This window comes from Gopherus evgoodei, chromosome 5 (genome assembly GCF_007399415.2).
Source record: "Gopherus evgoodei ecotype Sinaloan lineage chromosome 5, rGopEvg1_v1.p, whole genome shotgun sequence".
NCBI classification, from domain to species: Eukaryota; Metazoa; Chordata; order Testudines; family Testudinidae; genus Gopherus; species Gopherus evgoodei.
In genome coordinates, this window is record NC_044326.1 from 107,076,153 (window position 1) to 107,089,450 (window position 13,298).

The window sequence follows — 13,298 nt, forward strand, 5'->3', positions numbered from 1 at the left end:
GCATGATAACTGTCACTTTCAGAGGTGGTCAGGATTGAGGAATATGCTGGCCATGTAAGGAACTTCTGTCAGCCATGTTGTACTCGTTCTGTTGATAAATTAAGTCAAGGCATTCAGGCCATCACTCAGGCAGTTTAAAGAAGCCTTAGTGTAAATGAGACTTGGGCTCAAAGTCTCCAGAACTTTAACCCAGCACCTTCTGTGAGCATTGAACTCATGATATAAAGATGTTTAAAGTCTACTTTTGGGTAAATCATTTTTCAAAATAAAAAAAAATCATGATACCAGCTCTCTAGACTCACTACTCTTTGATTTCCAAATAATTTTTACAGAAGTAGGGTCTGCTTTATAATCACTCCAAAACTGCTCAACAGAAAAATCCCAAATAAAGTTACCATGAGTGCAGTGAGTTTCTTCATCCTATTAAACAGGTTTTACCAACAGGCTTGTTAGAATTATGCAAGGAAATAGAGGTGTGCCCTAGTAGTTGATGAAAGAGCCACAGTACCTTTCACTCAGTAGTCACATCTGAACCTAACTTTAGTGCCTGAATTCAAACTCTACAAGAGTTTAATTATTCTATTGAATGAAAGTGGGGACAGAATTTTGTGTCTGCTAAACTTCTTTGGACTTGCAGAGAAGAAGCCTAGATGGCTTTGCATGATATGTTGTTTTAGAGTTGGTAAAGTATTTCATGGACTTAATACATGGCATATCTATTAACGGTCCTTTATTTGACAGGGATTGGATTCAGTGTTCCTTCAGATCTCTCAGCTTAAAGATGATTTCTATTTTATTGAGGACTTCTTGAACCACACAGATATGGGAAGCTCAAAATCTGATGTGTCCACATCTGAATTCTTAAAGGAAACAGAAGAAGATACACCTTCAACTTTGTCTCCATCTTCCCAAAATTATGGTGGGTCATATACCTCAGTCTAGACTAACGTTTAAACCCATTGTTTACACTCACTGTAGAGATACATTTGGAAAGATAAAGATAAAGCAGATTGACAGGAATTGGATGAATTTCAGGCAACCTTGTATTGAGTTATTTTACATGCTGATACAATCCTTAACACAGCAATGCACCCGGTGTTTTGAAGGAAGACAACAACCCTGCAGAACGTACCAGAGTAATTTTGCTCTGCTGTACATGAGGGAGAAATCACTCTTTGATTTCCGACTGTAATTCATTTATGACTTGAAACTTGATGTTAAATTACCCGTTACACTATTTTAACTTCATAAGTACAAAATACTGTTTGTAGTTCATCCCTTTAAAATTATTTCATGGTATTTGTGTTAGTGACTCTAACTGGTTAACTATAACAATTATTCCCACCCCCAAATTGCTTGAAAGAGACATAAAGATACTCAATAACTTTTCTTTGTGAGCCCTATGCTTTTATTTCAGCATAAATGAGTAATCAACACACATAGTAAAGAAAAAGAGTAACCCATCTTGGTCTGTTCCAACATGCCAGCTGGATCCACAGTTACTACAAATACCCTTCAAAGTACTGATCAAGAAAGTTACAAGCCACCGAATGGAAACTAAGTTTCATATTTTGACCAGCATGCCAATCATCTGAATTGCTATTAGTTTCACATCAATCTGCATACCATTATTATGAATTACAGGCCAGATCCTCAGCCACTGTAAATGGGCAGAGCTCTGTGGACTTCACTGAATCAAAAATTATTCATATCTGTTGAGAATCTGTCCCTACTGTTTTAATGCTTACTACTAGCTATTAGCAATAGCCACATACCACATTGAATGAAGAATAAAAGAACATTGAACTTACTATGTCCCTAAACAATAAGTGAATAACTTCAGAAAACAAAAAGAAAGTGGTGAGAGTGTACAATGGGTACACTTGTTTTTCAGTATCAGAATTATGTCATTTAAAATAAATTATGTAACAGTTGTCTTTCTGCCGTTAGTAATAATAAGTAATAATTTCACATGAGAGGATCTGCACTTTTTTCTGACATCCTCAGAACCTCTCAAGTATGTTATAGCTACATAGTCTCTCAAGGAGTGGGAAGAGGGAGTAAGGAGCAAACTCTACAGATGGCAGTATGTCGGTTTCTGTTCTTCATTAGCACTGGTGGTATTTCTTTATTTTTTGCCTGTAGGATCTCCTCCCCACATATTCTGCCAACTTATGGCAGGAGGCAATCAAACGCTTTCGAAAGAGATTTTATTTCTCAATTTCTTTTGCCCATGCAAATATCACCACTCTTTAGGATGGCAGCCAAAACAAACTCAAATACAGTCTCTAACCAAGGATTGACTAATTAGCCGTTTATTTGTCTTTCAATCTCTCTGCTTCCTTTTTTGAGATTTCCCTCCTCCCCTTCCTTCTAAAAGCTTCCAACTTCTGCATCCCCTATATATCCTTCATTATATATAGACATTTGTCTCTTTTCTCAAATTCCCTCTAGATAATGCCATGCTATTACGGCCTAATGAGTTTGGTCCTGATTGTTCACACCCTTAGAGCTCATGTAATTATTAACACCTATGCAAAGTGAATGTAAAGGGCTCCAAATAAAAAATCTCCTCAATTACATAGACTGTAGTGGTTTAAACCTACTTTGTACTCACTTTGTATAGCTGTAACTACTACACAATATGCAAGGCCATGGAGGGCCAGACCCATTTTACTACCCCGTGCCAGCAAGAGCTGAGAAGAGAACTGATTAGACTCATGCCAGTTTCACACTGTTACCAGTGCCAGAGCTGCTTTGTGGAAGAATAGTACAACTGATGCGATCAACCACTAAGAGTTTGTCTGACAGGAAAGCTTGTAATGGGGGAAGAGGCGTGTATGAGGAAATACAGGATATCTTCAACCTCAGACCAAATGTAGACTCCACACTGAAACACTTTTTAGCTAGTCAGAGCTCTACATTTTAATAAACACCTCTGTAAAACCAATGTGATATTTTCCCCTATATCTTTTTAAATTTTATAATTTAACATAGTCAGTCCTACTGAGTGCAAAAGACTAGTTCAAAGGAACACATAGGCAGTGGTTTAGTATAAAAGTCACTGAATGTCTAATAAATGAATGTCTACACTACAATACTGAAATGAAATGTGTTGCTATATGAAAACGTCATCATTTAGAAATCCAATATCTGATTTAATATATTATCACTCTTTTTTGTTTGTTCTCCCCTATAGATGACCAAATAAAACCAAGTTATTTACTAATAAAGTTTGCTTCACTAAAAAAGCTCTTGAAAACTGTATATTATTGGAGAGTTCAGTATAAATGTTGGAAATTCTTAGACTACTGCATTTTTAATCTGGCTGGGGATTCAGTTGAAATCAATGCTATAATCTTTGCCAGTAATGGGCTTTTTACTATGAGGAACAGAATAATGCTCACAAAACATATTTATGTTTGGAGTTTCACATACATACCATGCCCTTAAGTGTACATAATGACCAGTGCAGTATATATGTATTTTAATATATATATACAGGCAAGTCGCATCTTAGGCGCATTTAACATGCGTGAATTCAGCTTTGCACAGTCAGCAAAAACAGAGGAAAAAAATAAAACAACAATATAAAAACTGCATCTGTAGTGCGGGCAATTCCGCCCGCCATTCAACTCAATGAGTGTTTCACTATACGTGGGTTTTGCTTTACGCGCTAACCGCAGAACGGAACCCCCGCGTAAGATGAGTCTTGCCTGTATACAGTTATACATACACACATTGTATGAGTTAATGCATATATACAAAATCAGACAAATAAGAATCATCTGAATAAAAATGTATTTCCAACAACAGTATTTCTCTATTAAATCCATGTTTATTGCATAAGTTTTATCACCGTGGAGATTAAATTATGCTTAATCATCTGGTCAGTGCTTTTGTACCTTCACTATACCAAAAACAGTAAAAGCAATTCAGTCATACACTCAAAATCCTGTTACCATCCCACCCCTCATCGCCTCAATGTGTTCCTTTAGTTGCCATGTACTGATAAGATTGTAAAAAGATATATCTAATCGGCTTATTTATAACATCCTTTTCTTCAAGTATTCAGAAAGTAGTACAAATGTCTGTACCATATATTAGAAACATATTTGTAATGTTATTTATTGCTATAGAAGAGAGGCTCCTGATGGAATGATAATGAAATATAATATCACTGTGTATGAAGATGATCTCAGCATTCTGTCATTTTCACACCTCTTCCCATGTTAGTGAACAACACAAGATAAATGGGCTTCTTTCCTTTCTCTGTCATTCGTGGGACTTCAAACTATAAATAAACAATGCATACACTCACAACGTGTGTAGTGCAAATTCCAAGTAAACAGAATGACATGGAAATAAGACATAGTTGCCAACTTTGGTTCAGCAAGACAGCTCTGATGTCACGACCAGTGCCTTGCATCCCCACTCTCCATTCAAACCCAGAAAAGCTGCATGTCAGCTACAGTGATTGACAGAGATTGCTGAGGGATGGGGCCATAGTGGAGAGCAGAAGAGACAATCTCTATGAACTGTGTTTGGTTTGGGAGGTTTAATGTCACACATGACACAAAACCTCTAAACATGCATTGGTTACCAACCCAGAGAACCCATCCCATGTTCAGAGACTTTCCTGTTGGCAACTATGTCAGGGACTGTGTGGTCCATACCAACATAAGTTAATATTTTTTCCAGATAGAACTGTTGAAAGAGAACATCTACAACACTGTGATTTAGAAAAAAACTTAATATAATAATAATTATTAGGCAAGTTATTCAACATTTCTTAAACAAACCCCAAATAGTGGTTTGATTCTGCACTGCTCAAGAGCCATGGCGAACCTTCTGCACTGAGCTCAGGGCCAAAACATTTTTTTTTCTTAATTATGCATACTACCCACAGAGCCATTTTATTCATGTAATTAAAACTCCCCTACATTTCTTCCAGTGGAAGAAATTCTTTATGTAGGGAAAGGCAAATAAAGCCCCATAAAATAAAATTAAAATAAAACATACATAAATATAACATTTACAACTTATCCTAAATTAATCAAAATCCCTTTCTCTAAAGTAATGTCAAAGGACAGAAGAGTTATGTAGCCTATCGAGGGGAAAAGCAGTACATATTTTCACCATTTTTCTTCAATGTTCAGTTTTCAGAAAGTTATTTTTTATGGCTGCATTCTCAATCTGCAACTTAATTGCTGCATGTCAAACACTGGGAAAGATGACTTTATTGAAACATCATTCTTAGGCAACATGTCAAACCTTTAACAAATACAACACAGATCTAGCTCTAAAATTCTCTCAGCTAAAAGAGGGCTGGACATATATTTAAAATAAAAATAAGAAAATCTTTGCAAGCAAAAGGAAGCCTTTCCTTATCTGGGATACACACATTCAGGTTTAAAAACTGGGAAATCATAAATATGGTCATTGAAATACTTCAGAGAATTAAGGCTTCTAAAAACTTCAGTGTCAAAATAACCTCTCTGCATCAGTATTAAGAATAAAATACATTTTGCATTTTAGGTTGCATTTTTTGTAGTGTTTTTTAAAGATATTTCTTAGTTCTGTAGAATCTCATCATATAAGAATACATACTGTAGGGGAGTGTTAGAACTGTTTACTGGTGTTTTACTTTAAGTAGTTGTTAGACTAAGTTACAGCAATAAAATTCAATTATTGATCTGATTCATTACTGCACATGGTGTAGTTGGCTCATTTCACCTTCTTTTCATATTTAATGTGACCATTTCTTCTGTATTTGCCATTTGCTATCCCGTTGTGGTAATGTCCATTAATAGTGCTATGTTCATCACTTGACCAAAGATGTTTGCTTTGTTTGTGGATAAACTTTGCTATCCTGGTCAAAATGTAGTAAAATAAGGCAGCACCAAGTAGTACAACAAAGGCAATATCCAGTAAGAAATACTGATAAAAAGAGATGGTGTAAACAGCAGCACGTAGATGCTCTGCTCCATTGTGTCTGAGGATGTAATTAATCCAGTACACTGTCCGATTAACAGGATGTCCGGGTTGGTCCTTGTGAATTTCAGACAGCTTTTGGGCCCGTTGCCTGTAGCTGCAGGAAAGAAACAAACAATGTGACAAATTAAAAATATTATCTTGCTCTCAAATGACAAGTGTCCACGTGAACAGAAGATGTACTTCAATTTCTCCATACTGAGTTGGGGTATTTTGGTAGGAAAATGACAAAGAACAGCAGCTGGCAGGTGTTTGAGATGCACTATAGGACAGGTGAGTCCTCTTCAATGCAATAGTAAAAGTATTCAGAGAAAAATAAATACTGACAATAGTTGTACCTATATTTATATCTGTACATATGTTAATATGGCGTAAAATTCACCCATGCAGAGAGACAGCAGAAGGGTTTAAATGGGACTTTAGTGGTGCATTGCCCTTCTGTTGGCCTTCTGTACAGGGTGAATTTTATTCATACTGAAAAATAACCAAAACAGATTAGAGACATTTCCCCCTCCCACTAAAATAGACACAAACTCTGTCCAATATATAGTTCATTTATACTCCTGTCCAAAGAAATATGGAAAATAATGTTGCCAGTTATTAGAGAAATGTAGAATAAAGTGATATGCCCTGTCTCTAACATAGTCTGAACAGATTTTTATATTGTTTGACACTAGATCTTTCATGTTTGGGATGCATTTTTTAAATTTATTTTTTAGTATCAGAATTCCCTGATCATGGGGAGTCCCTTTTCCCTTTATTTCAGGACAAACAGATTACTAATGGGGACCTCCCCTACTCAGATCAGATAATTGTATAGTGGAAGACTGATGTAACTGGGATTCATGAGATTTCCTTTGCAACTTCCTACACAGGTATTTTTTCCTTCATTAATACCCTACTTCTACTGACTATTTTATTTACTCATAGCATTGTCCTGCCCTAAGACAACAGAAGTGTCACCCACAGACACTGTCCCTATCAACTGGATAAGTTGTGTCCAAAGCTCCTACAGTGTAATGCACTAGACAACTAGCTAGAACATCAACCTATTTAATTTAGGAATAGTCTATGTGCTACAAATGATAACATGCATTTGGAATAAGGATCTAATACATGAATATTCCTCCTCTTAAGTATCATGAGACAACAGGTAGCATTAAGCAGTACTCTAATCACTCGGTTTAGCAGTTGATTTTCTTACATTAGCTACAGTGTGAACACAGGCACACTCCCTGAGAATGCGAGCTGTCACCAACGGCAGTAGTCTTGATGACAGCGTGAGTTTGTCACTATAACAAGACTAAGTGAAACATCTCAGGCTATAAAACCAACATGCTTTTGTTCACCACAGGTTGCTAACAGCTTATAGTGATTTATTATCTGTTAATGTGACTTCTCCAGGTCCTTTTCTGCAAGCCCAGAATGGATGTAACTTCTTGTACCCTGCAGATGGAGACAGAAGAGAAGCCATATGCTTGGTGGAACCCCCAGATATAAAGGTCTCTAAAATCTGGAAAAGAATACCTCTGCCTTCCTGTTTGTTTGGGACGCCATCAGGACCCTTTCACAGATTCTGCATTTTTGATAAATCATCGTAGATGTGAACTGGTGATATTCCCACTCCCGTGGCTGACAGTAACTCTGAATCAGTCAGTGGCCTGGTCTACACTATGCGTTTAAACCGAATTTAGCAGCATTAAACCGATTTAACCCTGCACCCGTCCACACAACGAGGCCCTTTATATCGATATAAAGGGCTCTTTAAACCAATTTCTGTACCCCTCCCCGATGAGAGGAGTAGCTCTGAAATCAGTATTGCCATGTCGGATTAGGGTTAGTGTGGCCGCAAATCGACGGTATTGGCCTCCGGGCGGTATCCCACAGTGCACCATTGTGACCACTCTGGAAAGCAATCTGAACTCGGATGCAGTGGCCAGGCAGACAGGAAAAGCCCCGCAAACTTTTGAATTTAATTTCCTGTTAGCCCAGCGTGGAGCTCTGATCAGCACGGGTGGCGATGCAGTCCCAAATCTAAAAAGAGCTCCAGCATGGACCGTACGGGAGATACTGGATCTGATCGCTGTATGGGAAGACAAATCTGTTCTATCAGAGCTCCGTTACAGAAGATGAAATTCCAAAGCGTTTGAAAACAATCTCCAGGCTATGATACAGAGTCCACAGTGCGGTGCTGTGTGACAAGTGTAACGGAAAGCCAAAGAATCAAATGGACGCTCATGGAGGCAGGGAGAGAGTACCAAGGACTCCAGCTATACCACAGTCCCCGCAGTCTCCAAAAAGCATTTGCATTCTTGGCTGAGCTCCCAATGCCTGTAGGGTCAAACACATCGTCCAGGGTGGTTCAGGGTATAGCTTGTCAATTTACCCCCTCCTCCCCCCATGAAAGAAAAGGGAAAAAAATCGTTTCTTGACTTTTTTCAATGTCACCATATGTCTACTGCATGCTGCTGGTAGACGCGGTGCTGCAGCACTCAACAGCTGCATCCTCTCCCGTCTGTTCCCTGGTGGCAGATGGTACAGTGCAGAAGGACTGGTAACCGTCCTCGTCATCATCCCGTGAGTGCTCCTGGCTGGCCTCAGATGAGGTCGGCCGGGGGCGCCTGGGTAAAAATAGGAATGACTCCCGGTCATTCCCGGCAGATGGTACAGAATGGCTGGTAACTGTCCTCATCATAGCAACTGGGGGCTGAGCTTCATCAGCGCCCCCCCCCCGCCCTTTCATGTCTAAAGAAAAGATTCTGTACTGCCTGGACTATCAGAGCAGTGGGATGCTGGGGACCTCTCCCCTCCACCGTTTAATGTCCTGCCTGGACTATCATAGCAGCTGGAGGCTGCTTCCCTCTCATTTTATCTCACTAAAAGGTCAGTGTTTCTTATTCCGGCATTCTTTATTACTTCATATCACAAATGAGGGGACACTGCCACAGTAGCCCAGGAGGGTTGGAGGAGGAGGGAAGCAACGGGTGGGGTTGTTGCAGGGGCACCCCCTAGAATGGCATGCAGCTCATCATTTCTGCGGGATCTGACATGGAGCAGCTGTGCTTTCTGGTACACTGGTTCTCTAGTACACTTGCCCCATATTCTAGGCAGGACTCACTCTATTTTTAGATACAACATAAAGGAGGGAATGACCCAGGGAGTCATTCTCATTTTTGTCTTCGCGCCCCGGGCCAACCTCAGCGAACGCCAGCCAGGAGCACCCATGATAGCAGCAGACGGTACAGAATGACTGATAACCGTCTCTGCTATCTTGCAAAGGCAAATGAATGCTGCTGTGTAGCGCTGCAGTACCGCCTCTGTCACCGGCATCCAGTACACATACGGTGACAGTGACAAAAGGCAAAACAGGCTCCATGGTTGCCATGTTATGGCATCTGCCAGGGCAATCCAGGGGAAAAGGGCGCAAAATGATTGTCTGCCGTTGCTTTCACGGAGGAAGGAATGAGTGACGACATTTACCCAGAATCACCCGCGACACTGTTTTTGCACCATCATGCATTGGAATCTCAACCCAGAATTCCAAGGGGTGGGGGAGACTGTGGGAACTATGGGATAGCTTTGGGATAGCTACCCACAGTGCAACGCTCCAGCAATCAACACTAGCCTCGATTCCTGGACGTACACCACTGAATTAATGTGCTTAGTGTGGCCGCGTGCACTCGATTTTATACAATCTGTTTTACAAAACCGGTTTATGTAAAATCGGAATAATCCCGTAGTGTAGACATACCCAGTGTTTTCTTAGAATGCAAGACTCATTCAATATAAAGGTCAATAGGAACAGTTAATGCCTTCTGTGCACAAGAGACAGAGTAGTCTTTGGCTGCCTCATCAATGTTCTTCATGACACTCTGTTTACATGTGCCTCTGTGGTGCTATTATGTCTTTGGATCCTTAATATCTTGCCCTTCATCCTGTCATTGAATAGTAATAACATGCCAGATCATTCAGTCTCCAGCCTGTCAAAAGAGAAAGCTCTCTCTGCTACAAGACAAGTGGATACTTCATCCAAAGTTTCAGAGTAGCAGCCGTGTTAGTCTGTATCCGCAAAAAGAACAGGAGTATTTGTGGCACCTTAGAGACTAACAAATTTATTTGAGCATAAATTTTTGTGGGCTACAGTAGAAAATACAGTAGGAAGATATATATATATATACACACACACACAGAACATGAAACAATGGGTGTTACCATACACACAGTAACGAGAGTGATATGTTAAGGTGAGCTATTACCAGCAAGTGAGAAAAAAACTTTTTGTAGTGGTAATCAAAATGGTCCATTTGCAGCAGTTGACAAGAAGTTGTGAGGAACGGGGAGTCGGGGGAGAGAATAAACATGGGGAAATAGTTTTACTTTGTGTAATGACCCATTCAATCCCAGTCTTTATTCAAGCCTAATTTAATGGTGTCCATTTTGCAAATTAATTCCCATTCAACAGTCTCTTGTTGGAGTCTGTCTTTGAAGTTTGTTGGTTGTTGTAATATTGCAACTTTTAGGTCTGTAATCGAGTGACCAGGGAGATTTAAGTGTTCTCCGACTGGTTTTTGAATGTTATAATTCTTGACATCTGATTTGTGTCCATTTATTCTTTTACGCAGGGACTGTCCGGTTTGGCCAATGTACATAGTTTCCAAGGTGCCACAAGTACTCCTGTTCTTCGTCCAAAGTGTCTGTCATGACAACTGTGTAAATTAAAGGGACATCCGTGAGCAAATTCAGCCAGAAAGACTTGTCCTCTAGCCACTAAGTGAAAGAGGACTTCAGATATAAGAGTAATGGTAAGCAAATAGAATCAGACTGAAGTGACTAATATATGTGACAAACTGAAGTGCCTGCAGATGAAAACTTGACAATTGTAGTTCCAGACATGCCAACATAGAAGCCAGCTTATGAACCCGTGATATTATTGAGTCCAGCTGAATTATGAGAGAAACTCAAGACCTCAGATTCATAATTCTTTGTAGAAATGATAATATTTTATTGAACAGCTTGAATGACACACCTCTGCCCCAAGATAAATCTGCTTCTGGGATGAGAAAAGAGAACTTTGTGTTTATTCTAAACCAAGCTGTGGGCAGACAAGACAAGGCAAGGTTACTCTTTTGTATCCCTTACACCATAGGACACAGACAACAATTTTGGATCAGCTACAATTCAAATATTCCAGCTGATGGAGCCAAGTATATGCATAAAATATCTTTAAACCTCTCTGTCAACATAGCAAAAAATGACCATTCTACATGTTACTACTGATTCATAGTGATTCCATCAAGACAGATATACAGATGCTTTGCTTTACAGAGAAGGATAAAGTGTGTGGGAAAAGGGCCGGTTGTTATCCTTGAGAAATATAGGATTAATGGTCAGGGATCTTCATTTGGTACTACATGCTAACAAGAAAAGTAAATTAGGATAATGATTTTTAATATGGCAGACAGAGTACTAATTATTTGAAAGATTTGTCTGCATTATGTATAGGACCACATTTTAAAGGAATGACTTTTTGTGTATCCATAATTCCTGAATTTCTTTGTGCATATTGGACAACCAGGCAGGACCACAGCTGTGTGCAGAAATCTCCATTTACTTAAATATTTGTGCATACAAATCCTTATTTGCATAAAGATTTGACCTACAATGACAATTAAAAAAATTTTTTTTTCTTACCTGGGATCATTAATGACTTTCACCAGTGCTTCATATAGTTCATCCTCAGTAATTGTCTTCCAGTTTAATAATATTCCCATGCCTTTGGCCTGCACTCGGGTCATAGTATCATAGTGGTCTCCAAAGAGGGGAATTCCCACCACAGGTACTCCATGGTACATGGTTTCAAAAATACTGTTCAGACCACCATGGCTAAGGAAGGCTTTAATGTTAGTATGACCTACAGAAAGGAGAAGAGAAGTAAAGGAAAGAAAATGCTTTAAAAACATGTATATTATGTAACATAAAATTACCGAAATTAGAAATAGAAAAGACCAATTACCACATTCAGCAACTCTTCCCAATCAAGTATTATTTGAATAGTGTGCTGTTTTATTGGTTCATTGGTGAATGGGTTAAACAAAACCAGCTCCCTACTGGATGCCTCCCTCTGCCAAATTAATATATTGCCATTTATCATTATCCTTAGTTTCCAAGCCTCTGTTTTTGTCCAAACCAATTTGAACGATTTTTTCAAATAAGATTTTGTGAGGCACAGTATAAAATGGTTTAATAAATCTGAGTATATCACAGCTCCTTTCAAATTTCTGACTTCCGTTCAGGAAGTGCACACAATTGCTTGAAGTTACATATGTGCTCACATATTTAGGCCACAGAAATGTTGCAGTCGTTGTTTTTTCATTCCTTATAGTCCAACGTACAAGATGGGGTATATTCAACAAATGAAATCTCATTTCACACACATGGTTTAAAATAACTAATATAAACATTAAGTATGATATTGAGGATTCTGACTAGATGACTCTAGAAGACCCTGAAGTTACGTTCACATGGTATCCCCTGAGCAGCACAAAGATGCACATTCCAGGTATCCTTTCCTCAGGTTTCTGTTTAGAGTGGAAAGTAGCACTGAGTGGTTTCAGGTTACTCTGATTTGCTGGGAAAGTTGATGGAATAATGGAATTGAATTGGAGCATCCTGTAAAGCCTTGTATTTACTTTTATCTAAATAAAACATCAGTTCCATGAGGAACAAAAGCTGATTATTTTTAACTGACTGTTGTTGATTATTACCATTGGTACATGCTAACTTTGCATTATAAATGAACCAAGGAAAGAACCCTTATCCCCAAGAATTCAGAGAATCATAGAATATTAGTGTTGGAAGAGACCCCAAGAGGTCATCTAGTCCAATCCCCTGCTCAAAGCAGGACCAACACCAATTAAATCATCCCAGACAGGGCTTTGTCAAGCCTGGCCTTAAGAACCTCTAAGAATGGAAATTCCACCACCTAGGTAACCCATTCCAGTGCTTCCCCACCTTGCTAGTGAAATAGTGTTTCCTATATCCAACCTAGACCTTCCCCACTGCAACTTGAGACCATTACTTCTTGTTCTGTCATTCGCCACCACTGAGAACAGCCTAGTTCCATTCATAAAAAATAGGAGGTTTTAGTGACAGAAAATTAATCTATTTGGGGTAAAATGGTCTGACTGTAACAATAACAATATATTATTGTATTAAATAGAAGAATTTGACTCAGTGCAATGTGGTTACTACAACAAAACTACTTTAGTTACAACTCATTTGCCTCATCACTACATTATAATTAA

General features: G+C 38.9%; 1 protein-coding gene across 2 annotated transcripts in view; it reads right to left on the reverse strand.

The window, feature by feature from the left end:
- Positions 1–3,818: 3,818 nt before the first annotated feature.
- Positions 3,819–13,298, reverse strand: part of UGT8 (UDP glycosyltransferase 8) — a 72,357-nt gene continuing 62,877 nt past the window's right edge. For both annotated transcript variants that reach the window (XM_030564489.1, XM_030564490.1), the window contains exons 5-6: positions 11,686–11,905; positions 3,819–6,091 (exon numbers count right to left, since the gene is read on the reverse strand). In XM_030564489.1, coding sequence (XP_030420349.1) covers positions 5,728–6,091; positions 11,686–11,905 — 584 coding nt within the window. In that variant the 3' untranslated portion in view covers positions 3,819–5,727. The remainder of the gene's footprint in view (positions 6,092–11,685; positions 11,906–13,298) is intronic.